This window comes from Mobula hypostoma, chromosome 1, assembly GCF_963921235.1.
Source record: "Mobula hypostoma chromosome 1, sMobHyp1.1, whole genome shotgun sequence".
NCBI lineage: Eukaryota > Metazoa > Chordata > Chondrichthyes > Myliobatiformes > Myliobatidae > Mobula > Mobula hypostoma.
Window position 1 is genome coordinate 147,769,172 of NC_086097.1, and position 27,745 is coordinate 147,796,916.

General features: G+C 39.4%; 2 protein-coding genes across 4 annotated transcripts in view; both read left to right on the plus strand.

Annotated features, from left to right (window-relative positions):
* Positions 1–13,340, plus strand: part of rhpn1 (rhophilin, Rho GTPase binding protein 1) — a 125,290-nt gene extending 111,950 nt beyond the window's left edge. For 2 of the 3 annotated variants that reach the window (XM_063057658.1, XM_063057676.1), the window contains 2 exons: positions 5,913–6,071; positions 8,272–13,340. In XM_063057658.1, the coding sequence (XP_062913728.1) occupies positions 5,913–6,071; positions 8,272–8,391 (279 nt within the window). In that variant the 3' untranslated portion in view covers positions 8,392–13,340. The remainder of the gene's footprint in view (positions 1–5,912; positions 6,072–8,271) is intronic. The other variant, XM_063057668.1, reaches the window with a different exon arrangement.
* Positions 13,341–16,911: 3,571 nt separating this feature from the next.
* The window catches only part of zc3h3 (zinc finger CCCH-type containing 3), a 297,823-nt gene continuing 286,989 nt past the window's right edge, over positions 16,912–27,745 (plus strand). The window contains exons 1-2 of the mRNA XM_063057690.1: positions 16,912–17,011; positions 19,720–21,361. Of these exons, the coding sequence (XP_062913760.1) occupies positions 16,966–17,011; positions 19,720–21,361 (1,688 nt within the window). The 5' untranslated portion in view covers positions 16,912–16,965. The remainder of the gene's footprint in view (positions 17,012–19,719; positions 21,362–27,745) is intronic.

Here is a 27,745-nt window from a genome sequence, read left to right on the forward strand (position 1 = left end):
TGAGGATTGGAGGGTGGCTAATGTAACCCCACTTTTTAAAAAAGGAGGGAGAGAGAAACCGGGGAACTATAGACCGGTTAGCCTAACGTCGGTGGTGGGGAAACTGCTGGAGTCAGTTATCAAGGATGTGATAACAGCACATTTGGAAAGCGGTGAAATGATCGGACAAAGTCAGCATGGATTTGTGAAAGGAAAATCATGTCTGACGAATCTCATAGAATTTTTTGAGGATGTAACTAGTAGAGTGGATAGGGGAGAACCAGTGGATGTGGTATATTTGGATTTTCAAAAGGCTTTTGACAAGGTCCCACACAGTAGATTAGTGTGCAAACTTAAAGCACACGGTATTGGGGGTAAGGTATTGGTGTGGGTGGAGAATTGGTTAGCAGACAGGAAGCAAAGAGTGGGAATAAACGGGACCTTTTCAGAATGGCAGGCGGTGACTAGTGGGGTACCGCAAGGCTCAGTGCTGGGACCCCAGGTGTTTACAATATATATTAATGACTTGGATGAGGGAATTAAATGCAGCATCTCCAAGTTTGCGGATGACACGAAGCTGGGTGGCAGTGTTAGCAGTGAGGAGGATGCTAAGAGGATGCAGGGTGACTTGGATAGGTTGGGTGAGTGGGCAAATTCATGGCAGATGCAATTTAATGTGGATAAATGTGAAGTTATCCACTTTGGTGGCAAAAATAGGAAAACAGATTATTATCTGAATGGTGGCCGATTAGGAAAAGGGGAGGTGCAACGAGACCTGGGTGTCATTATACACCAGTCATTGAAAGTGGGCATGCAGGTACAGCAGGCGGTGAAAAAGGCGAATGGTATGCTGGCATTTATAGCGAGAAGATTCGAGTACAGGAGCAGGGAGGTACTACTGCAGTTGTACAAGGCTTTGGTGAGACCACACCTGGAGAATTGTGTGCAGTTTTGGTCCCCTAATCTGAGGAAAGACATCTTTGCCATAGAGGGAGTACAAAGAAGGTTCACCAGATTGATTCCTGGGATGGCAGGACTTTCATATGAAGAAAGACTGGATGAATTGGGCTTGTACTCGTTGGAATTTAGAAGATTGAGGGGGGATCTGATTGAAACGTATAAGATCCTAAAGGGATTGGACAGGCTAGATGCTGGAAGATTGTTCCCGATGTTGGGGAAGTCCAGAACGAGGGGTCACAGTTTGAGGATAGAGGGGAAACCTTTTAGGACTGAGATTAGGAAAAACTTCTTCACACAGAGAGTGGTGAATCTGTGGAATTCTCTGCCACAGGAAACTGTTGAGGTCAGTTCATTGGCTATATTTAAGAGGGAGTTAGATATGGCCCTTGTGGCTACGGGGGTCAGGGGGTATGGAGGGAAGGCTGGGGCGGGGTTCTGAGTTGGATGATCATCCATGATCATAATAAATGGCGGTGCAGGCTCGAAGGGCCGAATGGCCTACTCCTGCACCCATCTTCTATGTTTCTATGTAATTCTGTATTAAAGTATGAATAGAAAATGCTCATTCTCCTACGCTCCAGAAAATAAAGTCCTAACCTGTTCAACCTTTCCCTATAACTCCAGTACTCAAGACCTGGCAACATCCTTGTAAATTTTCCCTGTACTCTTTCAATCTTAATGATATCTTTCCTATAGATAGGTGACCAGAACTACACATAATACTCCAGATTTGGCCTCACCAGTGTCTTATACAACTGCAACATAACATCCTAACTCCTGTACTCAATACTATGATTTATAAAGACCAATTTGACAAAAGCTCTCTTTCCCACTCTCTCTACCTGTGATGCCACTTTTATGGAATTATGGATCTATATTCCCAGATCCCTTAGTTCTACTGCATTCCTCAGTGCTCTTCTGCTCACCATGTAAGACCTGCCCTGGTTGGTCCTCCCAAAGTGTAATATCTCATACTTGTCTGCATTAAATTCCATTTGTCATTTTTTAGCTGGTCCAGACCCTGCTGCATGCTTTGATAGCCTTCCTCACTATCCACTGTGACCCCCATCTTGGTGTGATCCACAAATGTGCTGATCTCATTTCGTACACTATCATCCAAATTAAAATAGATGACAAACAACAATGGACCCAGTGCCAATCCCTGTGGCACACCACTAGTCACAGGGCTTCAGTCAGAGAGGCAACCATCTACTACTGTTCTCTGGCTTCTCCCACTAAGCCAATGTTGAATCCAGTTAATTACTTCATCATTAATGCCAAGCGACTAAACTTTCTTGACCAGCCTCCTATGTGGGAATTTGTCAAAGGCCTTGCTAAAATCCATGCAGACAACAGCCGTTGCCTTTCCTTCATCAACTTTACTGGTAACCTCTTTGAAAGCTCTATAACATTGGTTAGATACGACCTACCAGGCACAAACTCATGTTGTCATAGGTACATGACTATTCCAAATCAGGACATATCTATCCAAATGCTTATATATCCTCTCCCTTAGAATACCTTCCATTAACTTACTGATGTCACACTGAATAATAATAATAATAAAGAAGTTATTATGACCACTGGGAAATGATGCTGGTGAGGTAGTAATGGGGGACAAAGATATGGCAGATGAACTTAATGAGTACTTTGCATTAGTCTGCACGGTGGAAGACACCAGCAGTGTGTCAGAGGTCCATGACTATCAGGGAGCAGGAGTGAGTGCCATTGCTTTTACAAAGTAAAAAGTGCTAGGCAAACTGAAAGGTCTTAAAGTGGATAAGTCACCTGAACCAGATGGACTACATCTCAGGGTCCTGAAAGAAGTTGCTGAAGAGATGCATTGGTCATGATCTTTCAAGAATCCTTTGATTCGGGCATGGCCTCTGAGAACTGGAAAGTTTCAAATGTCACTCTACTCTTTAAGAAGGGAGGAATGGAAAAGAAAGGAAATTATAGCCCAACTTCAGTGGTTGGAAAAGTGTTGGGAGTCCATTATTAAGAATGCGGTTTTGGGGTACTTGGAGACTAATGATAAAATAAGTCAAAGTCAGCATGGTTTCTGTCAAGGGAAATCTTGCCTGACAAATCTGTTAGAGTTGTTCGAGGAAGTAAGAAGCAGGGTGGACAAAAGAGAGGCAGTGGATGTCATTTACTTAGATTTTCAGAAGGAATTTGATAAGGTGCCTCACATGAGGCTGCTTAACAAGATGAAATCCTATGACGCTACAGGAAAGATATTGGCATGGATAGGGGAATGGCTGACAGGCAGTCGCAGCGAATGGGAATAAAGGGGGCCTTTTCTGGATGGCTGCCAGTGACTAGTGGTGTTTCTCAGGGGTCAGTATTGGGACCGCTACTTTTCACATTGTTTGTCAATGATTTAAATAATGGAATTGATGGCCTTGTGGCAAAGTTTGCAGATGATACGAAGATAGGTGAAGAGGTAGGTAGTGCTGATAGGTACTGCATTGTTGTTGCAGTAGGTCTTAGACAAAAAAGTGGCAGATGGAGTACAGTGTTGGGAAATGTATGATAATGCATTTTGGTAAAAGGAACCCATAGTGCAGACTATTGTTTAAATGAGGAAAAAATTCAAACATCAGAGGTGCAAAGGGACTTGGGAGTCCTCGTGCAAGACTACCATAAGATTAATTTAAAGGTTGAGTCTGTGGTAAAGAAGGCGAATGCAATGTTGGCATTTATTTCAAGGGGAGTCGAATATAAAAGCAAGGAGATAATGTTGAGGCTTTATAAGACACTAATCAGCCTGCAGTTGGGATATTGTCAACAGTTTTGGGCCCCATGTCGCAGAAAGGATGTGTTGTCAGAGAGTTCAGAGGAGGTTCACAAGGATGATTCTGGGAATGAAGGGGTTAACATATGAGCAAACACGAGGAATTCTGCAGATGCTGGAAATTCAAGCAACACACATCAAAGTTGCTGGTGAACGCAGCAGGTCAGGCAGCATCACTAGGAAGAGGTACAGTCGACGTTTCGGGCCGAGACCCTTCGTCGGGACTAACTGAAGGAAGAGCTAGTAAGAGATTTGAAAGTGGGAGGCGGAGGGGGAGATCGAAAATGATAGGAGAAGACAGGAGGGGGAGGGATGGAGCCAAGAGCTGGACAGGTGATTGGCAAAAGGGATATGAGAGGATCATAGGACAGGAGGTCCAGGGAGAAGGAAAAGGGGGAGGGGGGAAAAACCCAGCGGATGGGCGAGGGGTATAGTCAGAGGGAGAAAAAGGAGAGAGAGAGAAACGAATGGGGTATGAGGGGGAGGTGGGGCATTAGCAGAAGCTAGAGAAGTCAATGTTCATGCCATCAGGTTGGAGGCTACCCAGATGGAATATAAGGTGTTGTTCCTCCAACCTGAGTGTGGCTTCATCTTTACAGTAGAGGAGTCCATGGATAGACATATCAGAATGGGAATGGAATGTGGAATTAAAATGTGTGGCCACTGGGAGATCCAGCTCTCTCTGGCAGACAGAGCATAGATGTTCAGCAAAACGATCTCCCAGTCTGCGTCGGGTCTCGGCAATATATAAAAGGCCACATCGGGAGCACCGGACGCAGTATATCACCCCAGCCGACTCACAGGTGAAATGTTGCCTCACCTGGAAGGACTTGACTTCTCTAACTTCCGCTAATGCCCCACCTCCCCCTCGTACCCCATCCGTTATTTATTTATATACACACATTCTTTCTCTCTCTCTCCTTTTTCTCCCTCTGTCCCTCTGACTATACGCCTTGCCCATCCTCTGGGTTTTTTTTTCCCCTCCCCTTTTCCTTCTCCCTGGGCCTCCTGTCCCATGATCCTCTCATATCCCTTTTGCCAATCACCTGTGCAGCTCTTGGCTGCATCCCTCCCCCTCCTGTCTTCTTCTATCATTTTGGATCTCCCCCTCCCTCTCCCGCTTTCAAATCTCTTACTAGCTCTTCCTTCAGTTAGTCCTGACGAAGGGTCTCGGCCCGAAACGTCGACTGTACCTCTTCCTAGAGATGCTAACTGGCCTGCTGCATTCACCAGCAACTTTGATGCGTGTTCACATATGAGGAGTGTTTGGCAGCTTTAGGCCTGTACTCACTTAAATTTAGAAAAATGCTGGGGAGACTTATTGAAACCTACCAAATGTTGAAAAGACTAGATAGGGTGGATGTGGGAAGGATATTTCTGATGATGTGGGCACAGCCTCAGAATTGAGGGGGGCGACCCTTTAAAACAGAGGTAAGGAAGAATATTTTTAGCCAGAGAGTAGTGAATCTGTGGAATGCTTTGCTTCAGACTATGTGAAGGTCAAGTCCATGGGTATATTTAAAGCGGAAGTTGATAGTTTTCTGATAGGTTAGGGCATCAGAGGATATGGTGAAAAGGCAGGTGCATGGGGTTGAGTGGGATATGGGATCAACCATGATGGAATGTTGGAGTAGACTTGGCCTCCATTCAGCCCTTGGCCTCCATGCCAGTTCTTAGCAAGCGATCAGATTAGTCCTAATTCCTCTCTTAAATGCTTTTGAGTGTAAAGACGTAATGTTTTAATGATTTTACTACTTCTATTACTTACTGACCTTGCAGAACAAACTTATACTGAGTTGGTGGCAAGTATTAAAATCTGTTCACAGATTGCTTCTGATACAATTTAGAGATGAGCGGGAGAGAGTGACTTTTTTGTTAACAACTACTACAAGATGCTTTTAGTTTACACCTCATAAGCGTTTTATTGCAAGACAAGCATTGATTGACCTTGAAGAAGATGACTTTAAGTGTTCTTCCTTTGGGAAATTGTCCTTGCTCCATTTTCCCTTGACAGAGGTGACATTTCTTGTAGGAGTTAAAAGTGTGGCCATATGAATTAGAGCTCCTGGCTTAGAATGTTTTGGCCTATTTGGAGAGTACTCTATGTATTTCCTTGTGATATTTGTACTGCGTTCTTGTAATGAGAGATAAACTGAGACTGATGAATTTTTTTCAGAAAGCCGGTCTTCGAGAAGGCGACTACATTGTCTCAGTGAATGAACAGGATTGCAAGTGGTCCAAGCATTCTGAAGTTGTTCAGTTACTGAAAACTACCAGCACAGAGAGTGTCAAGATTGGTGTAATAACACTAAATACTTTTGAACACCAGAATAATGTAAGTGATAACTATTAGATGTGACTTTTAATGATAAGTGGTGAGTTGATAGTTGTGTAAGTCAATAGTACAATTAGGATATCACCACATGTAGGCACTTTAGAGTTGGTTACTTTTATGAGAAACTTGGAGCAAGAATCTGAATTTGTTACATGCTAATATCTAATCACTGTACCAATTACTTTAATCCAGTGCAGTAGCCCCCCACTTCCCCATACCAAACGGTGATGCAGCCAGTCAGAATGCTGCATTGCCACATTCATGAATATCAACATTCATTTGTTGTCATTTCCTGCACAGTTGCAATAGCACAGAATCAGAAGGTCCCACACCAAATGACTGATTTCGACGTCCTTGAAATATCAGTCGAAGCTGAATTGTGGACAGGTTTTATTTCCTGAACACTAATTCCCATTTTTAATGAATATCTGTTATCCATATAATTTCATAGTTCTAGAATGTCCTAACATAGACACTTCTGTTCTCATCTAGAGTTGGTATCTTTCACAATGCTTTAATGGTCTTCCAAAGCAATAATGATGAGATGTGAAAAAACAATCAGGATGACTTCCTACTTCTGCTGCTAATTGATCCTTGCTTGGTGTCAGATGTTGATTTTATTTGGTTGAACTCTGATCGTCCCTATTAACAGTAAAGTTAAATTTAAGTTGAGTGTGCCACCTTCCAACATTTACTACATGTAGAATAAGTAGGTTTGGGAAGAAACGAAAAGAAGACAGACATGCAATAAACTCTAAAAACATCCTGAACTTGGGAATACCACTAGCCAAACCTTCCCTCAATATGTTAATTCTCCCTGTGGGAATACTATCTGAATTCATTGTGGGATCTCTACCAAATTGGCATTGCCAAGTTGTCTCGATGGAGAAAAATCACAGATATTATCTAACTGATGAAAGTTTACACACGAATGAAATATAGGAACCTTGGTCTACTTCTGCAGGAATTGCAAAAAGTTACAAGCAAGAGAAAATCTGCAGATGCTGGAAATCCAAGCAACACACAAAATGCTGGGGGATCTCAGCAGGCCATTCAGCATTAATGGAAAAGAGTCCTGCCAAAGGGCCTCGGTCCGAAGCATCGACTGTACTCTTTTCCGTAGATGCTGCCTGGCCTGCTGAGTTTCTCCAGCATTTTGTGTGTGTTGCTTGCAAAAAGTTAGCAGGCGGGTACAGCAAGTAATTAGGAAAACAAATTACATATGGGCATTTTATTGCTAAAGGGTTTGAGTATATAAATGAGAAGATCTTGTCATAATCATATAACAAGAGTGCTAGTGTGGCCCCACCTGGAATAACATGCAATATCTTGGTCCTCTTATTTAAGAAAAAATATAGTGGCATTGAAAGCAATCCAAAAGTGATTCACTACGCTAATTCCTGTAACAAATTCCATGACATATCCCGGTGATAGTAAACCTGATTCTGATGAGGGAGTCGTCCTATCATGAGCAGCTAAAATTTTTGATGACTATTCTTTGGAATTGAAAAGAATAAGAGTTGAGCTTATTGAAATGTGTAAGATCCTTGGGGACCATGATAGGATAGATGTCAAGATGTTTCTACAGGTGGGAAAATTTTGAATGAGAGGATATAGTTCCCAAGTATTTCTTTTTAAATGAATGCTCCCTATTGTTGTAATTACTGATTGCAGAGGATGGCGAATCTCTGGAAATCTTTGCCCCAGAGGATTACGGAGGCTTGATCATTGGTCTGTTTAAAGAGCACATAGAGAGACTTTTGAAAGTTTAGGGAATTGAGATCCGGTATAGAACAGGAGGTGAGACCTGGGTCATAACAGCCATGATCATATTAAATGTGGAGCTAGCTTGTGAGGCTGGTATCCTACTCCTGCTCTAAGTTTCTTATCTCCTCATGGCTAAAATCAGTAGGGACTGTTAAGTAGAATAAGTAGTAATAAGAAGAATTATTATTTCAGGATGTATATTGTACACATTTCTCTGACATTAAATGTACCTATTGAAATCTATTGAAGTAGCCCATGCAATGTAATTAGAGCATTGTATCTCTTAACTTTAAGTGCTACCTAACAGTCTTTTAATCTAGTTTCAAAGGCCATTTTTGAAAATGGTTCTGCTGTATTAAATTATGAGTCTGTGCCCGATGGCAGACTTTTCATTTAGCAGTTTACTATTCATTCCACTTTTTCTTTCTTCCAGGCAGACAGGAAATCACTTCTAGGTACAATGTCCTCGACAAGCATCTTCTCTGGCAGTGATAAAGAGAACAGCAGGAAAATTGCTGATTCCAGCAAAGGTTCGGGGTTGTTGACAACCTGAAACAAGAAGAAAAGTACAAGCAAGGATGGCAGCACCCACAGCTTACCTTTCATTGCCGTGACAGATGATGGATCATTTTACTGAAGAGTATCATCAGTACTATATATGAGAATTATTCATTAGTTACACAAACATACACATCTCAAGTCTGGATGCAGAGCAATTGTATCGAGGTTCATGTCACTCAAGGCCTTGCCAGTTAAAGACAGCACAACTTGAATCCCTTCCTGCAATGCTTGTGAGCACATCTTTATATTCAAAGCTTCATTTGTGAAAAAACACAGTGTAATAGAGGAAAGACAAGATAAGGTGTGGAACAAAAATGGAGTTTGTTTCAGTATTATTTATTGATCCCAGCTTCATTCTCCATGCCTGATGTGCAGCAAGATTTCACTGGAAACACTGACTGTTATAGTCACTGACTTGTGCAGAAGAGAAACATGCCCTTTGTTTCAACATGTCTATGTCTACTGTCTCTTTTTTCTATAAGATAAATTTCTTGAATTGTTATTTTCACTCAGTGAGAATTTACAGGATATTAACAAATGGCATTGAAGCTGCTACTCCAGGATAAGACATTTTTCAAACATCATATGGATTTTTTTGTTCTTTTTAGGCTGATCAAGAACTTGTATTTTTCTTTTTCAGGAAAAGCTTTTGTTAAATTTGTAATGATTTATTTTCACAAGTTACTGAAGGTCTAACAAGCAGATGATAAGACAGTATTATTCTTTATGGATTAAATAGGCTGTTTTAGGATTAATACCACATCCAAAGTGCAAGAGCCTCCTGTATTGTCCCCTGTATCTTTGGATTGCATTCTGCCCTATATTACATTTCGTTAATGTGTCCTGTTAGTAGCTTTACACAAAATTTGCACTTTAGGATCCAGAAACATGTTTACTCCCTCCTACCACTTACTAAAAGAAAAATTAGGAGCCATGCTTGGTTTGGCTTGGTAGGATTTATCATTTGCTGTCAGTTGATATAGATTTTTTTAAAGAAAGAGGACAAAGCTATACTTTTAGAATTAATTCATAATTTAAAATTTATTGATGTCAAAAGGAAAACAAATGGACGATTTTCAATCTCAAACTATCATCGTTTCAGAGACTTAGATAAGTTACAGAGGAACTACTGAAAACATTTTATATTTTAAAAATATGGGTCTAGTTATTCCTAGGTAGCAGAAGTTTTAGATAGCAAATTTCATGTACAGTAGTCAATAGCAGAGCCAAAGGCAGTTATTCTGACCATGGCAGAGTTTAGCAAAGGACAGACTAATGTCAAAACTGAACTCAATGAGGAACCAGTATTATAATACTATCTTTAATGTCTATTATGTATTGTGTTCAATTTATCAATGTTAAATTCCAGTTTTTAAAAAGAGGTAGCACCTGCCAGACAGACTTTCAGTATAGATCAGCTGAACTGTGCTTCCCCTCTATTTTTATTATAAAAAACATTCCACTTGTTTTTAATCTTTTTGTTTTAAGTAACGTTTTGTAGATTTTAGTTCTTCCCTGAATAACGAAACTGATTATAGCCAATAGTTGATTGAGTTACTATAAAACAACTTAAGAGTCTTTTAAAAAGTTTTTTCTCTATTTTCAGACATAGTGGTGTTGCTTTTTCATTTGTTAACATTATAATGTATCTCGTAACTCCAGATTTTATTTGTGCTGAATGACAAAACAACATTATTTTTTCATTTTTGACTGGCAGTTACGAGTTCAGTTGATTTGTGCAGAGCAGATTCTCACAAAAAAGAATCAGATTACTTTGATAAACTTCCAAATAACATAATTGATAGGCAAAGGCACAAATGTTACCTCTCCTACTTTTAAATTGTTGCCATTGAATATTTAATAACTACAAATAGAATTGGTTGTCTATCTCTACCAAAAGATGATGGCTCTCAACCTCATTGAATCAAACAACTTCCCTGGGCCATTGACCATGTATATAGCATTGAATTCCATGTAGGTGCTTTAATTTCTTTTCTCTGAACCTTAGCACCAGCCAACTTGCTGTTGTACCTCAGCACCCAATACCTCCTTTGCCCTGACAAAGTCCATCCACCCAATCTCGCCAAATCCTCCAGTCTTTTCACCAATGAATAACTATGACCAACTACTCCAACATTAACCCCTCTCACCATACCTCAACTCCATTCCCCAATTCACCACTAATAGCTAAAGAAAGTGCATAATCACACTGTAGGAAAATCAGGAATGATAACAAATGTATTCTTGCCTATGCAAACCCACCTGAAAAATAAAATAAAATATTTGAAAGTATAGGAAAATATAACATAAAGCATTGACAAGCTTAAAATTACAGTTGTGCTTTTAACTGGATAATGCATGGTTAAGATTTGTTTTGCACTTATTCACATTTATTTCTAAATCACTGAAAAGTACATTGTTTTTAATGTTCAGAGGTTTGACTGCCTAAATAAATTTAATTCAAACTCTCTGCTGAAGGAACTCAGTAGTTCAAGTGGCATCTTTGTCGGGGATGGGCACATGTGCAAAGGAATCATCATCACTTGGGGTCAAAACCCTGCATCAAGACCTGTACCTGAGCTGCTGAGTTAAACAAATATTTTGTTGTTCCAGATACCAGCATCTGCAGTCTCTTGTGACTCCTATCCCATCTTTTGCTATTATTCCTATCCCATCTTTTGATTATTGTTGTCTGGTCTCTGCTGACCACAGTCCAGGAAGATGTAAATCAGGTACGATGTATTAAAATAAACAATTGCACAAAATACTCATTGCCTTAAACAGATTAAACACTAAACTAAATGCTAGTCATGACTACTTTGGAATTTGTAAACAAACTTCCTACTGGAGGGATTTAACAGTATAAATAAATTTTATGTTTACATCATTATCATTCTTGTTTAATATTTGATGGCACATGGAACATGTCTTTTTCATTTCTAGTACTCATTGTCTTACGTAAAGACAAGTTGTTCAACCCTTCCTCTTGAATAGGAAAAAGTTGATTTCCATTGACTACCATTCTTGTTTTCATTCATTACCAGCTGACATCTGAATAAATCCTATACATATCCCTCAATTGCCTCCCTCATTCTTGACTCTTTGGAGCAAATCAGATGGAGTTAGAGAAACATGGTATGGCATTATCCCTGAACATACTGTACTTTTTCCATCCAATACTTCCTGTTTTCTTTGGAGAAAATAATTTTCATTTCAAGTAAGATAAAAATGCAGAAAGACTGCAAAGTAATTAAAAATAAAAGATGACTAATTGGGGTCGTACTGTTTGCATAGATCAAACTTAAATAAAAGTCATCAAAGATTGAAAACTAATATTTTTTGGGTTTAGTTTAAGAATTAGATAGCTTGACATTGGTAGTTGACTATTGTCAGGTTTATGAAATAAGACTAAACTGCCTTGGTTATTAAAAGTCAACTCATGATTCAAATTTATCAGTGTAATGACTGGATTATTTTGGCATCAACTTATCTCTTTATTTGTTTTAGAATAATTTATAATTTTATTATTTCCCACAAAAATACTTTTGAGTAAGGGAAGCATAAGGGACACAATATGAATTGTTGCACTAAAATACAGTGCAAACTCTTAACAATGAAAGAGAAAGAAGATTTACATTTTGAATTGAGTCTCTTCAAATCAGCAAGAACTAAACCAGAGCATCGATTTTTGTATGTAAAGTTTAAATGCCACAGTGGAGGCAAATGGGCGGGCATAAGAAACCACCTACAATTAATGTTAGAATTTGTAAGATAACACCATGATTAACATGCAGATATACTTGTATATTGCAAACTTTTTGTTGGGTGAAATCTGAGCAAACATATGAAGTATTTTTTTCTATAGATTGAAATCACACCTAAAATGGATTTTTTAAAATTTATATGTAATTATCATCATAGGTAAATGTTAAAACTTGTATTTTGTTCTGTAACTAATACTTGATAACTTTGTGAGAAGTATGGATTAAAATAATGCAATTTCCATTTTTCATATTTAATTTTATGATCTTTCCAATTAAGTTTTCAAAAATGTATATATTTGTAACAAACAGTGATGAGTAGCATTGGCAGACCTATCTCTTACTGTTGTTCATTCTCAAGACGTGGATTTCAGACTAGCATCTATTGACCATTCCTATTTGCTTTCAAAAAAGTTGTGGTGGTCCTTATTACTGATCTGATAAAATTGAAGCTATATCTTCAAGGATTTTGATTGTTATTGTTGATGTACTGTGTAAATCAAGTGATTGATATTTTTTAGAAACAGTAGAAAATTTTGATGGTTACGTTGTACCACCTTGCTGCTATGAATACAGTGCCCTTTCATGGTATTGCATTTTAATCCTATTTAAAATACTGTGTACTCTGGTGGGAGGTGGAAGTTGTAAATTGCTCTTCTTTTGCCAGTATTATTCATTGCTGACTTTTTTTTGTGGATTGGACCCAAACTGGTGTAATAACTGATGTTCAAATTACTCACTAGATTTTCATTAGTTTGTAATGAGTAGGACAGATCAGAAGGCTTTTAATATTTACTTTTGTGATTTGCAAATACAATGCACTTGCACCATTGATACGTTTGATACAAAACAAATTATTATTATTTTTCAATTCCCAGAAGCAGGTGTAGGAGAGACCTTGGATTGTAGCCAAGCTAATTTTTAAAATCATTTTATAAATTTCGTGCATAAGAAACAAATGTAAACTTATGAAAAACTGCCAGGTATCTGATACATGTTGAATAACTGTACATCCATTTCTGAATGTCTGTGGGGAAATGTTTACGTTTGCATCAGAAATATTATCCTATGTGTCTTTAGTCAATTGTTTTGGTACGAGATATATTTTTGGACATTCCTCAGATATTATGATTTAAGATGGTAGTTTTCTATTTCTGTACTATAATGTCTATGAATAAATTTCAAAATTAATTATCTGTTTCAATTGCTGATTGCCTTTGTCTGGGAATAGGACCAATTGGACTGGTTTTACATAGAGCCAACGTGCCAAATGCTGTGCTGTAATTTCATGATTCCGTGAATGGTCTGTGGACCTCTTGTTTACAGTGTCAAGGAGTTGTACAGAGCAGAGATGGCCCCTTTGCTCAGAACATGTGCGCTGACCCCTTTGTCAATCTTTAGGAGCACCCTGCATTAGGATCATATCTTTTCATGCCTTACTGATTTAAATGTCTGTCCGAATACTTCATAAATGTAATAGTTGTATCTGATTCCACCACCATCTCTGGCCGGGCATTCCAAATATTAACCATTCAGTCTGTACTAAATCTTGCTCCCTAGATCCTCTTCAAAACTCCTTCCTCTTGGGTTGAGTTGTTTTCTGATCTTGGTAATTCCTTTGCTAACGTTTCATCACCATATGAGGAGACATCATCAATGCACTGTTAATTTGCAGCATGTCCTCCAAATATTTGGCCTTTAGATACTTATCAATTAGCTGATTGGTCATCATCATGGAAGCTCGTTTGTGATGTAGCAGAAGTGTCTTGTCACTGATTGGTTGAGTGGCGAACTCTGTGCGTTGTGGTCTGGAATTTTGCCTGCATTGGCTTATAAATAGGATTAAGGTCTACGTGTCTATTTATGGATTGTTCATGGAAACCCATGGTTCTAGGAAGTCTCTTTCGTGCCTTGTGTTTGCTTGTGCCATAAGTTTCACTGATGCCCAGTCGAATTTGTGCCCCTCACAATCTTCATGGGTAGAGACAAGGGAGAGATGGTCATGCCACTTAACAGCCAATTGATGTTCTTAGATCCTGTGGATAAAGAGGAGAAACATCTCTTCAAAGCATTCACACAAAATGGATGCCCATGTAACTTCATATGATGATGCCTTACAATGTAGACAATGCACCAACCAAGAAGTAACCAAATGGGTTGTCTTTCCATACATTTTAAATATGTCGGAAATGACAGCCCAGCTGCTCATCGCATCAGTTCAGTGAAGTTATCCACCCCTGCTCAAGAGCCTGATGTTTGAGGGGTGGTAATTATTCCTGAACCTGGTGGTGTGGGTCGTAAGGCTCTGTATCTGCTTCCTGAATGGCAGCAGTGAGAGAGAGCATGGCCTAGACGGTGGGGTCCTTGATGATGGGTGCTAATTTCCTGCAACAGTGCTCCTTGTAGATGTGCTTAATGGTGGGGAGGGCTTTAATGTTGATGGACTGGGCTACACTCACTACTTATTGTAGGCTTTTCCATTCGAGGGCATTGGTGTTTCCATACCAGGTCATGACGCAACCAGTCAATATACTCTCCATTGCATATCTATAAAAGTTTGTCAAAGTTTTGGATGACATGCCAAATCTTTGCAAATTTCTATGAAAGTAGGGGTGCTGCTGTGCTTTCTCTGTAACATTCAACAAGAAACCACAGCCAATTCCATTTTCCAATTTCAACAACCCAGACACCATCTTTGTGGTATTCCCGATCTCTACTGATATTCACTTCCTTTCTTTCTGTAGCCTCCAATGCATTTGTTGGAAATGTAATATTGTTTTTTCCCATTTCTGCTGTCACACCCAAGGTTCCAAAAATTCCACCCAGCTGAAGTGGTGAATAACATGTACTTCTTCCAATACTGAAACTCCATTTATTGTGGTCTTCTCTACGTTGGTGAAACCAAACACAGATTGCCTGATCACTGCAGAACATCCTCAATTAATCAACAATGATGATTCAAAGCTTCCAGTTGCATGTAACTTTCATCCCACTTGAAATCACCACTTTCACTGTTCAAAGCACTATCTCTTCCTCTAACTAAACATGTTACATAAATACTCAACAGTGAATTTATCAATTTCGGATTACCAGCTTTTCCCATTTGTGGTAAGGCTGGCCAGTTCAGGCAAAAAGTAAATAACCTGTAATGCTAAATGCTTTTTATCTCTGCAGATGTTGTCAGACCTGCTGAGTAATTTCAGCATTCTCTGTTTCAGATTTCTAGCTATTGCATCTTGCAGATTCAGTTCTCCAGACAAATATCCAGTTTTGTTTCTGTCTGTTCTCATTATCTCCTACTATTTTCATGTCATAGAACATAGAATATAGGACAGTACAGCGCAGGAACATGCTCTTTAGCCCACAATTTCTGCCAGATCAATTAAATTAGTAATCAAATAGCCAACTAAATCTCTTTTGCCTACACATTTTCTTTACAAACTCTTTAATGTATCTAACTCTACCACCAGGCACCCACTACTCTATGTAAAAAAAAAATAAATTGCCACTCACATCTCCTTTGAAATGATCCCTTCACACCTTAAATGCATGCACTCTGGTTTTAGTCATTTTTCTTCCCATAATCATTGCCTATAGTGCTGTACATTTTTAGCATATTCAGCTGCAACTTTTTTTGTTGTTTTTTAGTTTCCAGAGATAGTTATCTACCTTTGCAAATAAGTTGTCTTTTGGTGGTAAATAAAAAAGTACTGCTTTCCTACATAAAGTCTTATATAATTTACCTTGGTCTGTTTAAACAAAACCACATTAGTGGCTTTCAGAGTAAATTAAGGAAACATACTGAGATAAAGACTAATAAGCAAATTAATTACCTCATCTAATAGATTCTCATGTTGTGAAAGGAGATACTTTGTCTCAGTTCTGATGAAGGTCTTTGCCCGAAATGTCAATCACATTGGCCTTCATCAGTTGGGGCATTAAATACAGAAGCTGGGCATTGTGCTGCAGTTTTATAAGACACTGCTGAGGCTACTCATTGAAGTATTTTGTTTAGTTTTGGTGACCCTTTTATAGGAAAGATGCAGTCAAACGTGAAAATTGCAGAAAAATATTTGTTTCCATGTTAAGAGGGTATTGGGAGAGTGTGGCCAAACTTGGTCTTTCTTCCTTGGAAGGTAGGACAATGAAGGGCGACCTTATAGAAATGCTTAAAATAGGCATAGACTTGGGGTGAGAGGGAAAGCATTTAAAAGGCCACGAGGGGCAATATTTTCATACAGAGGTTGTTGAGTATATGAAACGAGCTGCAAGAAATGGTCGAAGCTAGTACCATAGTATTATTTTTAAAAAAATCACTTGGATGAATACATGGATGGCGGGGCTCAGCCGGGTATGGGCCAAACATAGGAAATTGAGCGTGGACACCGTTGCTAAGCAATGACTGGTGGAAAGCAGGACCTGTCCTTGGCATGAAAGGAGAGCTAAAGTACTATTCGACTGTTCTGGGGAACTTTTAGAGCTAATGCCCCTTTACAGATTAAGGACCGAATCACTGGACCACTGTTGACAATTTTACACCCACAATGACTGCCCATCCACATCACTCACTTGCTCGCTGCAAAGCTCGATTTCACGAGAACTAGATTTGTTCCGCCCACCTTGATGTCAAATTCCAAATGTAATTGGTGATCAAGCGCCCGAGCGTCTGCCACCCTGGACTGGTTTACGAGGGTGTCAATCATGCGGGGATCACCCATCGGCGAATTACGTCATGACGTCTTGGGGATGTCGGTTAGGCCGTACGTATGAAGGTGTCGTGGGCGTCGTCGTGAGTAGCTAGGACCATGGAGGAGCGGGCGGTGTTAGAGAGGCAAATCCGACTCTTGTCCGGTGAGTGCTATTTGCTTCCGCCTCCAGACCTGGAGTTTGTGGATGGGATGTTTGCGAAGACCGTCTTGATGACGCTAATAATCGCCGCGTTTACGACGTGTTTATTGTAAGAAAAGCGGGTATGACCGTGGGTTAATTGTCAGTTTCACAGGCCCACAGACTGTTTTTGCAATAGATGGTAAATGTATTTATCATATGTGTGTCAAAACATCGTATCAATGTGTTATCCGCGACTGGTTGTCATCTCTGAGTGAGGAATTTTTGGTTTTAAGTCCAGGCTGACTTCAGTTTCACACCATGGCAGAGATGCTGAATGAAGTTATTTCATCCTGGTCAATATTTTTCTACTAAAGATCAGTTGATCCAGTTATTATTACTGATTGTGGATTATTATTAATGAATGTGATGGAGGCATTCACTTTTATCATTATCCTTTCAAGCAGAATGTTCCGGATAGTAGTCACAATCCAAGTAACAAAAATTCTCCTTGTATTCTCTCATTCTCTTACTCCTTACCTTAAAGCTGTGGCTGTTGGTTTTATATAATTTTACAACTAAAAAGAAGTTTTTTTAAAAAAAAACTAATCACCCTAACCATTCTCCATTTAACTGTCTACTTGGACCAAGTACCCCGCCCCCAACCCGCCGCTGCCCCTACCTTCCATTTTTCCAAACAGAACAAAGCCTATCTACTGAAATTTTTAAAAATGCTGAAACATTGCAGCCTATCCAGACTTTCTACAAAAGTGAAATGCTTTTTTCAAGCAATAACCTGGTGATTCTTCTCAACATCTGTTCCAGTGTAAGCATAGCCTTTTAACAATGGCCAGAACTGCATGCATTATTCCAGAGGTGGACCAACCTCTGTGAGCTAATATCAAAACCTACATTCTGAGCCTTGGCTTGTGAAGGGAAATATCCTACCTGTTAACTCTGCCTGTTCAGTGCATTTGTTATATCACAGGAGAGTCAGCCTAGACCTCAAATCTTCATGGTAAGAATTAAACCCAGAAACTTCTCACTTACAACTGAATCCTGAGTCATGGTTAATCTGTTGATACTATGTTTTGATATACTTATGATAAATATTTATCACCTATTTCAAAGTTCTTCACTGTTGTTGCCACCTTCCGGAATCACTGGAATTGTACACCAAGGCTCATCTGTGCCTCCTTACTCTTGAGGGTCCTGCCATTCCTTACATATGTCCTTTGCTTATTAGTCCTCCTAAATTGCATTACCCCATTATATAACAAGATTAAATCACATTTGCCATTGCTCTTCCATTTTACTAACTCAATGATATTGTCCCAAAGTGTACAATTACCCCTCACTATCAACAACAATCTGTAAATTTATTAATGACACCTGCTACATTAATATCCTAATCATTCATGTGTATTTAGATAGTAAGGGCCCCAGTAATGATCACTGTTTTACACTTGGCACAGGTTTCCAAACACTGAAACAACTGATGGCCATCATCCTATGCCTCCTATTACCAGGCCAATTTTGGATCAATTTTTCTAAGTTTTCTTGGATTCCACAGTCTTTGTCCTTTAAGGACAAATGCCCCATGTCAGACCTTGTAAAATGTTTTACTGACATCCATGTTGGTGAAATCAGCCACTTTGTCCTCATTAATACATTCGTTACCCCTTCAACAATATCGGTCATACTGCATCTCCCACTAGCAAAGTTTTATTAAATAGTTTTAGTAAATCTCTGCCTTTCTAATTGTTGATTAATCCTGTCCCTCAAAACTTCCTTTTCATTACTTGACACACAGGCCTATAACAATTTTGAAATCTTTGCTACCCTTGAATAAAGATACCACATTTGCTATCATCCAATCAACTGGCATCTCTCTTGTAGTCAGTGTAGGCATCTTTTAATCAATGTTATAAATCTCTTGATTTCCAAGAACAGCTTAGAGCATTTAGTGGAAAGTTCTTGCCTGTAAATGACGAAGATAGAAATGACTTGATGCTCTTTTTGGTGGAACTGGCTGAGAGGCAAATGTTTGCTGAAACTACCCTGGGTTTGCTTTGAAAAATGCTTTGGGGTGTATCTTTCAAAGATAGGATCTCAGTCATATTTGGCACCTGAGAAACATCATCTTCAACACTTGAATGAAGTGTCAACTTGTATTATCCCTGTAGTATGGCTTAACCTCAATAATGTAGTGATATCTTTGAGTCAAACTACTGAAGGGTTCTTTGTCCCTTCATACAGCTGTTAGCTAGATTGATAAGAACTCATTTTGTACAGTCGTTTTTGAATGGGGGTACTGAGTCCAAACCTTACTTTAGGACTTGGACAAAATTCAGGTTCCTGGTGTGTGTGTGGGGGTGTTTGTATGTATATTTATATCTATATCTATCTATCTGGGGTTGGTGGCAGGGAGGAACTTGGCATATTGCATGTATATTTCATTTATCCTGCATATCTCACCATTGGAGTGTAAGATTTATTGTGAAATAGATGCTCTTATCATTCTTGCAATGTTGGGAAAATATCCATGTTCTGAAACTCAATTGGTAACCCAATAATGGGAATACAGCGGTGGAACAACTTAGCATATTGTGCAGTAAGCTGAGACAGTTGAAAATGTAATAATTTCAATTCTGGCATAGTCCTCTATTACGATACAAGTTCTGGTGCAGTCATTTGAGTTAATTGTTTCTTTTTCTTTTCAACTCCTGCAGCTCTTATAACGAACCATAAGAATGTTCATGGAGATGTTCCTGCAGTTCCAGCATCTTGTAGTTCACACGGGCAAGGACCATGGGCAAAAAGCAACACTAAATTCACATCTGTTTGCCCACAAAAAGTGCCAGGACATCATGGGTCAGAATCCAGTAGCTCGTGGCGAACAAAATACTCTCTGGTAAATAAGAAGCCTGTTGATACAAGTGGTGAGGCACTTAATATCCCTGGAGGCCAGATAATGCCTGCTGGAGTACGTGAGCAGAATACTGTTGGAAAATGCATGGTGAAAACGACTGTGTCTGGAGGTGGAAACTTGGTTGTCAAGTCAGACAGAGAAGTTCAAGCAAATCCCCGAGCACAGTCTTTGTTGGACCTGAATTCTCAGCTTGCAATGAAGAACGATAAGCTGTTGGGACTGAAGGCAAAGCTGGATAAGGTGAAAATGAGCAGGAAAATTAATGTAATGGATGGCACAAAGTTAACCTCTTGCAATGGGTCTACTGTGAAAAGTGCATCAAAGCAAGAAGAGGAAAGGAAGTCCCAGAACATAGACAAGAAAAAGCCACTTGAAGCATCAGGAAATATCAAGGGGAGTGCTTCTTATGATTGTTGCAGTATGTTGGCGCATTGTTCTACTAAAACCCCATATATGGAGACAAGTACTGTTAAAACATTTGAGACATCAAAGTATACACTTCAGAAAACCTATCTGAAGATTGATAAGATTGATCGCATTGCTCGTGAGACTGCTCAGGAAGAGGGTAAATTCCCACAAGTCATGGAGTCAAATAGTGGTGTTTGCACAGACCTTGAAGTACCAATAGAAAAGTTGCACAGACCTGCTGTGATGAATAAAATTGCTGAGCACAACAAAAATGACTCTATAAAGTCAGGAAAAGTTCAGAATGCTTCAAGTTCTCTAGACCAAGTGCCGTTTAGTACTTCCCCAATTAAAAAATCTAAATATACATGGCAGAAAGGATCAGATCTGAATCTAGATCCTTCATCATGTAGGTGCCACAATGAGACTCTGAACAGAGTCATTGAAACAGCCTCTCCCTGTGCTTCTCAGGTTCAAACAATGAATGTGATTGGTAGCTCTTTAAAATCAAAATCCCCTTTGTCACTTCGAGTACATAAGAAACAAAGGGCCAGTACGCCTCTCTGTAACTGTATGGGTAAGGGTAGGAAAGCGAAGTATGTTTGGGTTTCTAGCACTGCTCAGTTAAACCAGTCCATGAACTCCACTGAGTTGACACGAAAGTCTGTTTCACCGAGGTTGGTTAAAAGTACTGTAAAATGCATCGCGGGAAGCAGTAGTACAGCACTCGGTCTAGATGCAGGAGTTAGATCTGTAGGAAAACATAAAAAGGCCGCAAGCTGTCAGAAAATAGGTGGCTTGTCAAGCAAGTACCGTTGGAAAGCAGTAGAAGCTGTCTCCCCTTCAAGATCACTTTATCAGTGGAAGTCACAGGACTCTTGTAAGACTAGACCTTCAAACCATCAGACAAGAACTGTATCCCTGAAAAAAGCTGAGCTTGCTATTGATGTCTCAAAAAAGGTGTTGAATGAATCTGCATCTACACATTACAAAATGAAAAGCACAACAAAGATTATCAGGAGAAATGGAGGAAAGAGGTAAGTTTATTTTAAGGCATAACGCTACTTCACTGCTGAAATATTTGGAGTTGGAGGGGAGCCATAAAGTGAAATAACTTGAAACATTTTATTGCTTTAGAAGTATGATGTAGTCGCAAGTTATTACAGTTATTCTTTGAAATAGCTGTGTAATTAATTGCAATAGGTGAGAAAAATGTTTGGTTGGAAATAAGGAAAATGTATTTTGCCAAAAATAATTTTCAAGAACTTTAATTTAGCCAGCAATTATGCCATCTCAACTATTATCTTCTAGTGTTTCTGCAATTTTTTGTGGTCCAGGGTGTATTTCAGAGGGTGTTCTGCATGTACAGTTTCATTACAATATAATTTTTAACTGAAACAGATTAGTCTAAACCTCTTGATTTGGAGATGTTTAACTCAAATTAGCTAATATTTATTTTCGAAACACTTAATTTTTACTTTGCATTGTTATTTAAGTAGTTCCTTTCAAATTGTTTTTACCCCAAAACGATTTATTTTTAAATGAATTTAAATTATCCAATTCTTTGGGAATTTGTAATATTAGCTTAATAGATGAATTGGGAAGAAAATGGTTTTGTTTTTAATAAATACATTTACTTAGAAAATATATTGTACTTTGTTCATTAACTTGCCTTCTTATGAACCAATTATAATGTCTGAACTGCTTTTGCATAAGTTAATGTTTACAGAAAGTACTCTTAATGAAGCCAAAATATTTATTAGACCAAAAAACAATGCCATGGTTTTAACTTTCAGTCTGGGTGATATGGATGGATTTTTCCTCCCAATATTTGCTTACTGTGAGTTGAACTGTCATTTATTATCCATTGTGGTTGGATGTTGAAAACTGGTATGGGGCTGGTAATCAGAGGGTTAAAATACAAATCCAAGATCATTCAAGATATTAGAAATGCCCATGATCATGAGGCCTTAAGGATGTTTTTGACCATCCCTCCAGCAGACATGGTGATGATATAATATGAACTTCATTTTGTAAAAATTTAAGTCAGATTTAACCTTCACAAAGTTTCACATAACATGGATATTCCGCCACCTCCAACGGGATCCCACCACTAAGCACATCTTTCCCTCCCCCCCCTCTCTGCATTCCGCAGGGATCGCTCCCTACACAACTCCCTTGTCCATTCGTCCCCCCCATCCCTCCCACTGATCTCCCTCCTGGCACTTATCCGTGTAAGCGGAACAAGTGCTACACGTGCCCTTACACTTCCTCCCTTACCACCATTCAGGGCCCCAAACAGTCCTTCCAGGTGAGGCATCACTTCACCTGTGAGTCGACTGTGGTGATATACTGCGTCCGGTGCTCCCGATGTGGCCTTTTATATATTGGTGAGACCCGACGCAGACTGGGAGACCGCTTTGCTGAACATCTACGCTCTGTCCGCCAGAGAAAGCAGGATCTCTCAGTGGCCACACATTTTAATTCCACATCCCATTCCCATTCTGACATGTCTATCCACGGCCTCCTCTACTGTAAAGATGAAGCCACACTCAGGTTGGAGGAACAACACCTTATATTCCGTCTGGGTAGCCTCCAACCTGATGGCATGAACATTGACTTCTCTAACTTCCACTAGGCCCCACCTCCCCCTCGTACCCCATCTGTTACTCATTTTTATGCACACATTCTTTCTCTCACTCTCCTTTTTCTCCCTCTGTCCCTCTGAATATACCTCTTGCCCATCCTCTGGGTCACCCCCCCCTTGTCTTTCTTCCCAGACCTCCTGTCCCATGATCCTCTCGTATCCCCTTTTGCCTATCACCTGTCCAGCTCTTGGCTCTATCCCTCCCCCTCCTGTCTTCTCCTATCATTTTGCATCTCACCCTCCCCCTCCAGCTTTCAAATCCCTTACTCACTCTTCCTTCAGTTGGTCCTGACGAAGGGTCTCGGCCTGAAACGTCGACTGCGCCTCTTCCTATAGATGCTGCTTGGCCTGCTGCGTTCACCAGCAACTTTGATGTGTGTTGCTTGAATTTCCAGCATCTGCAGAATTCCTGTTGTTTATGGATATGTTATTAATGTCTAGCTGATTTTTGGTAGTCTGTTACATAAAGCTATGCTACTTCTGTGGTGCATGAGGTTCCTCATATTGCACTAAAATTATTTATAATTTCTAATTTTAGAAATAATGCTGTTTTTGGGATTTTTATATAACATTTGGAATTACAAAATTTCCAAGGAGCAACACCAAATAAAGTTGGCTCCAAACCACTTGTGTACTGCTTCCATTTATTTAGTACATGTAAATACATCAAGAAGGCCCCACAGTAACTTCCTCTTTTCAGGCTGTCCCTTGGAGCTAAAGATGACTTTCTTTCCAGTCTATTTGTGTGTGATTCTGAGATGACCAGTGAGGCCATTTTGGGGCCAGCAGAGGGTGCCACATACAAGGGAGAAGCTGCATGATAGGGCTGATGTTTGGGAAGGGATGCATTGTTCCTGAAATTGGGTCTTGAAATTCTCAGTACCTTCCCAAATGATTCTTCATTTAAAACCCTCATGGGCTGGAGATCCCCATGATTTTTTGGGAAACAATTTGAGAATATCTTAGATTGTTTCCATCATCTACCTAGAAATCTCTTGTTTTAATGGAACTCAAAATAGAATGTCTATTTCAGTATCTGTTGTGAGGCAAGCAGATGAAATGGGCTGCGGATTGGAACCTATTGTGTATGATTTGTGCTCTCATGCTAAGAACGTCTGTTTGGCAAAGAAGCCTGTTATTGATTTGTTTATCCCACCAATAAATTTGGACTTATAGGGTTTTTCACACATGGCATTTGTGATTTGAGGTCTCTGCTGAGGGAAATGGGTGGTGGGGTGGAGATGCATCCTACCAGAGGAGGTTTAAAGTCCTCCTTTCCTCCGCTAACCTGCAGGTCACCCTTGACCAAAACTGATATTCTTTGGGTCATGAGTTTTCTTGGCCCTTTGCTATCATGTTCAGGTTCCTGTGGACTGATTTATTTTTAATTATTTTTTCCTTTGACCTATGATGGAGTTTCCAGTCCAAAAATACCCAGCATTTGCTGGGTTTTTGTGATCATTCTTTTAAAATTTGGCCTGGTGTTTTCTTTTGGAGAAGCTAAAGTACTGATTATGTGGACCTCACAGAAGGAGCAGTGTCCAAATGCTGTTGGTTGGAGATTGTCAGATTACAAGGTTTTTTTTCTGAATGAGCCTTCAGATTTTTGTCATTATTTTGTAGTTAAATTTCCAACTCCATTTTTATTTTGAGGCCAGGAAATTGAAGATAATGAGATGGATTAGGCAGCAGTTAGTCTAGTAGTCTTCAGTAAATTTATTTGCGATGGTAATGTGGATGCTAGTAGAAAAGTTCATAAACAACATACAGTTGAAGTCAGCAGTTTACATACACCTTAGCCAAATACATTTAAACTCAGTTTTTCACAATTCCTGACATTTAATCCTAGAAAACATTCCCTGTCTTAGATCAGTTAGGATCACTACTTTATTTTAAGAATGTGAAATGTCAGAGTAATAGTAGAGAGAATGATTTATTTCAGCTTTTATTTCTTTCATCGCTTTCCCAGTGGGTCAGAAGTTTACATACACTTTGTTAGCATTTGGTAGTATTGCCTTTAAATTGTTTAACTTGGATCAAACATTTTTGGGTTGCCTTCCACAAGCTTCTCACAGTAAGTTGCTGGAATTTTGTTCCATTCCTCCAGACAGAACCGGTGTAACGAGTCAGGTTTGTAGGCCTTTTTGCTTGCACATATTTTTTCAGTTCTGCCCACAAATTTTCTATCGGATTGAGGTCAGAAAATGATGTCAAGTATGGTACATCCTTGGGAGCAATTTCCAAACACCTGAAGGTACCACGTTCATCTGTACAAACAATAGTACGCAAGTATAAACACCATGGGACCACGCAGCCGTCATACTGCTCAGGAAGGAGAAGCATTCTGTTTCCTAGAGATGAACGTACTTTGGTGTGAAAAGTGCAAATCAATCCCAGAACAACAGCAAAGGACCTTGTGAAGATGCTGGAGGAAACAGGTAGACAAGTATCTATATCCACAGTAAAACGAGTCCTATATTGACATAACCTAAAAGGCTGCTCAGCAAGGAAGAAGCCACTGCTCCAAAACCGCTATAAAAAAAGCCAGACTACAGTTTGCAAGTGCACATGGGGACAAAGATCTTACTTTTTGGAGAAATGTCCTCTGGTCTGATGAAACAAAAATTGAACTGTTTGGCCATAATAACCATCGTTATGTTTGGAGGAAAAAGGGTGAGGCTTGCAAGCCGAAGAACACCATCCCAACCATGAAGCATGGGGGTGGCAGCATCATGTTGTGGGGGTGCTTTGTTGCAGGAGGGACTGGTGCACTTCACAAAATAGATGGCATCATGAGGAAGGAAAATGATGTGGATATATTGAAGCAACATTTCAAGACATCAGCCAGGAAGGGTCTCGGCCTGAAACGTCGACTGCACCTCTTCCTACAGATGCTGCCTGGCCTGCTACGTTCACCAGCAACTTTGATGTATGTAGCCAGGAAGTTAAAGCTGGTCGCGAAAGGGCCTTCCAAATGGACAATGACCCCAAGCATACCTCCAAAGTTGTGGCAAAGTTACTTGAGGACAACAAAGTCAAGGTATTGGATTGGCATCACAAAGCCCTGACCTCAATCTGATAGAAAATTTGTGGGCAGAACTGTAAAAGCGTGTGCGAGCAAGGAGGCCTACAAGCCTGACTCCATTACACCAGTTCTGTCTGGAGGAATGGAACAAAGTTCCAGCAACTTACTGTGAGAAGCTTGTGGAAGACTACCCAAAACGTTTGATGCAATGCTACCAAATGCTAACAAAGTGTATGTAAACTTCTGACCCACTGGGAAAATGATGAAAGAAATAAAAGCTGAAATAAATCATTCTCTCTACTACTATTCTGACATTTCACATTCTTAAAATAAAGTAGTGATCCTAACTGACCTAAGACAGGGAATGTTTTCTAGGATTAAATGTCAGGAATTGTGAAAAACTGAGCTTAAATATATTTGGCTAAGGTGTATGTAAACTTCTGACTTCAACTGTATGTCAGTTGTTCAGAAGTGTCCCAACAAAATCTGATTTTTTTTTTTCCCTCTGGCCAAGTAAGATTGTTCCAAACATTGTGGTACATATAGAATGCTGTTGGCATTGGCTTTCCCTGTTTGCACTTTGTAAATCTTTCTTTTATGATGATCCATCATTTATGATTTGCATTGAGGTCATGCAGAAGGGACTTTATCTCCTTGTGGGTGATAAGATTTGGATCTGTTTGCTTTTCTATTTTGAAGATCAGAATAAAAAATCCTCTGCCAAATCTGTATTTTTCGGGGTTTGTGTGTGCTGTGAGTATTCTGGTTCTGTGTTAGTTAGCTGGGGCAACATAACATTTGTGTTTCTTACCCCATGAAATTTGTGAATCAGTAGATGAGTTTATTCTCAACAGTAAAACCACTCATAAAGATAATGTTCCTAGTTTTTTTTTAGCCATTATGGAACTCTGGCTATAATTTCCCTACCCCGTTTCTTCTGTACCTCGAACTGCAGATACCTAATACTTTTTCCAGAAGCTATCCTGGTTCATGTTTGGATGATTGAAGTTCTCCATTATCATTACACTATGGCTTTTGCACATCTCTGCAGTTTTATGATAAATTTGGTCCTCCATATCTTTTCCAGTAGCTGGAGTTCTTTCCTACAGAGTTATCACAGTAATATAATTGCACGTGTACTGTTTCTTAATTCTAAGATGCTGTTTGACAAATGTGAACCAGGATGGCAATAACTTAAAAGGCAAGGACATAGGAGTCACTATACATGATAACTTTCTTGATTAGTAAGTTCCTGGCCCAACAAGGCAGCTGGCTTTACTGGAAGTCAGCTACAGAAGCTGAACCAAGCCAAGTACTATAGCTCATTTGCAGTGGAGGATATCTAGGAAACTTTGATTATAATATGATAACTTTTAGAATAGCTTCTGTAAAAAGTATTAGGTACTCCAAGTTATAAGCGGTCTATTAAAGGGCAAATTTCAATAACTGGGCAATAATTAGGCTTTAAAGTGGAGATATTTAATCTGCAGTTTGGGATGAATAGCTTTCTTTTGATCTCATAAGTTTCCGGAACTTTTCACCTTTGGTCATTACAGGTTAATTGATTATAGCTTTATTGGTGTTGGTTTATTATTATCACATGTGCCTAGATACAGTGAAAAGCTTGACTTGCTGTTCATACAGATCAAATCATTACACAGTACAATGAGCTTGACTAAAGTAAAATAAAGTGTAAAAGCTACTGGAAAAAAATGCAGTGCAGGTAAATGATGAGGTGCAAGATCACAA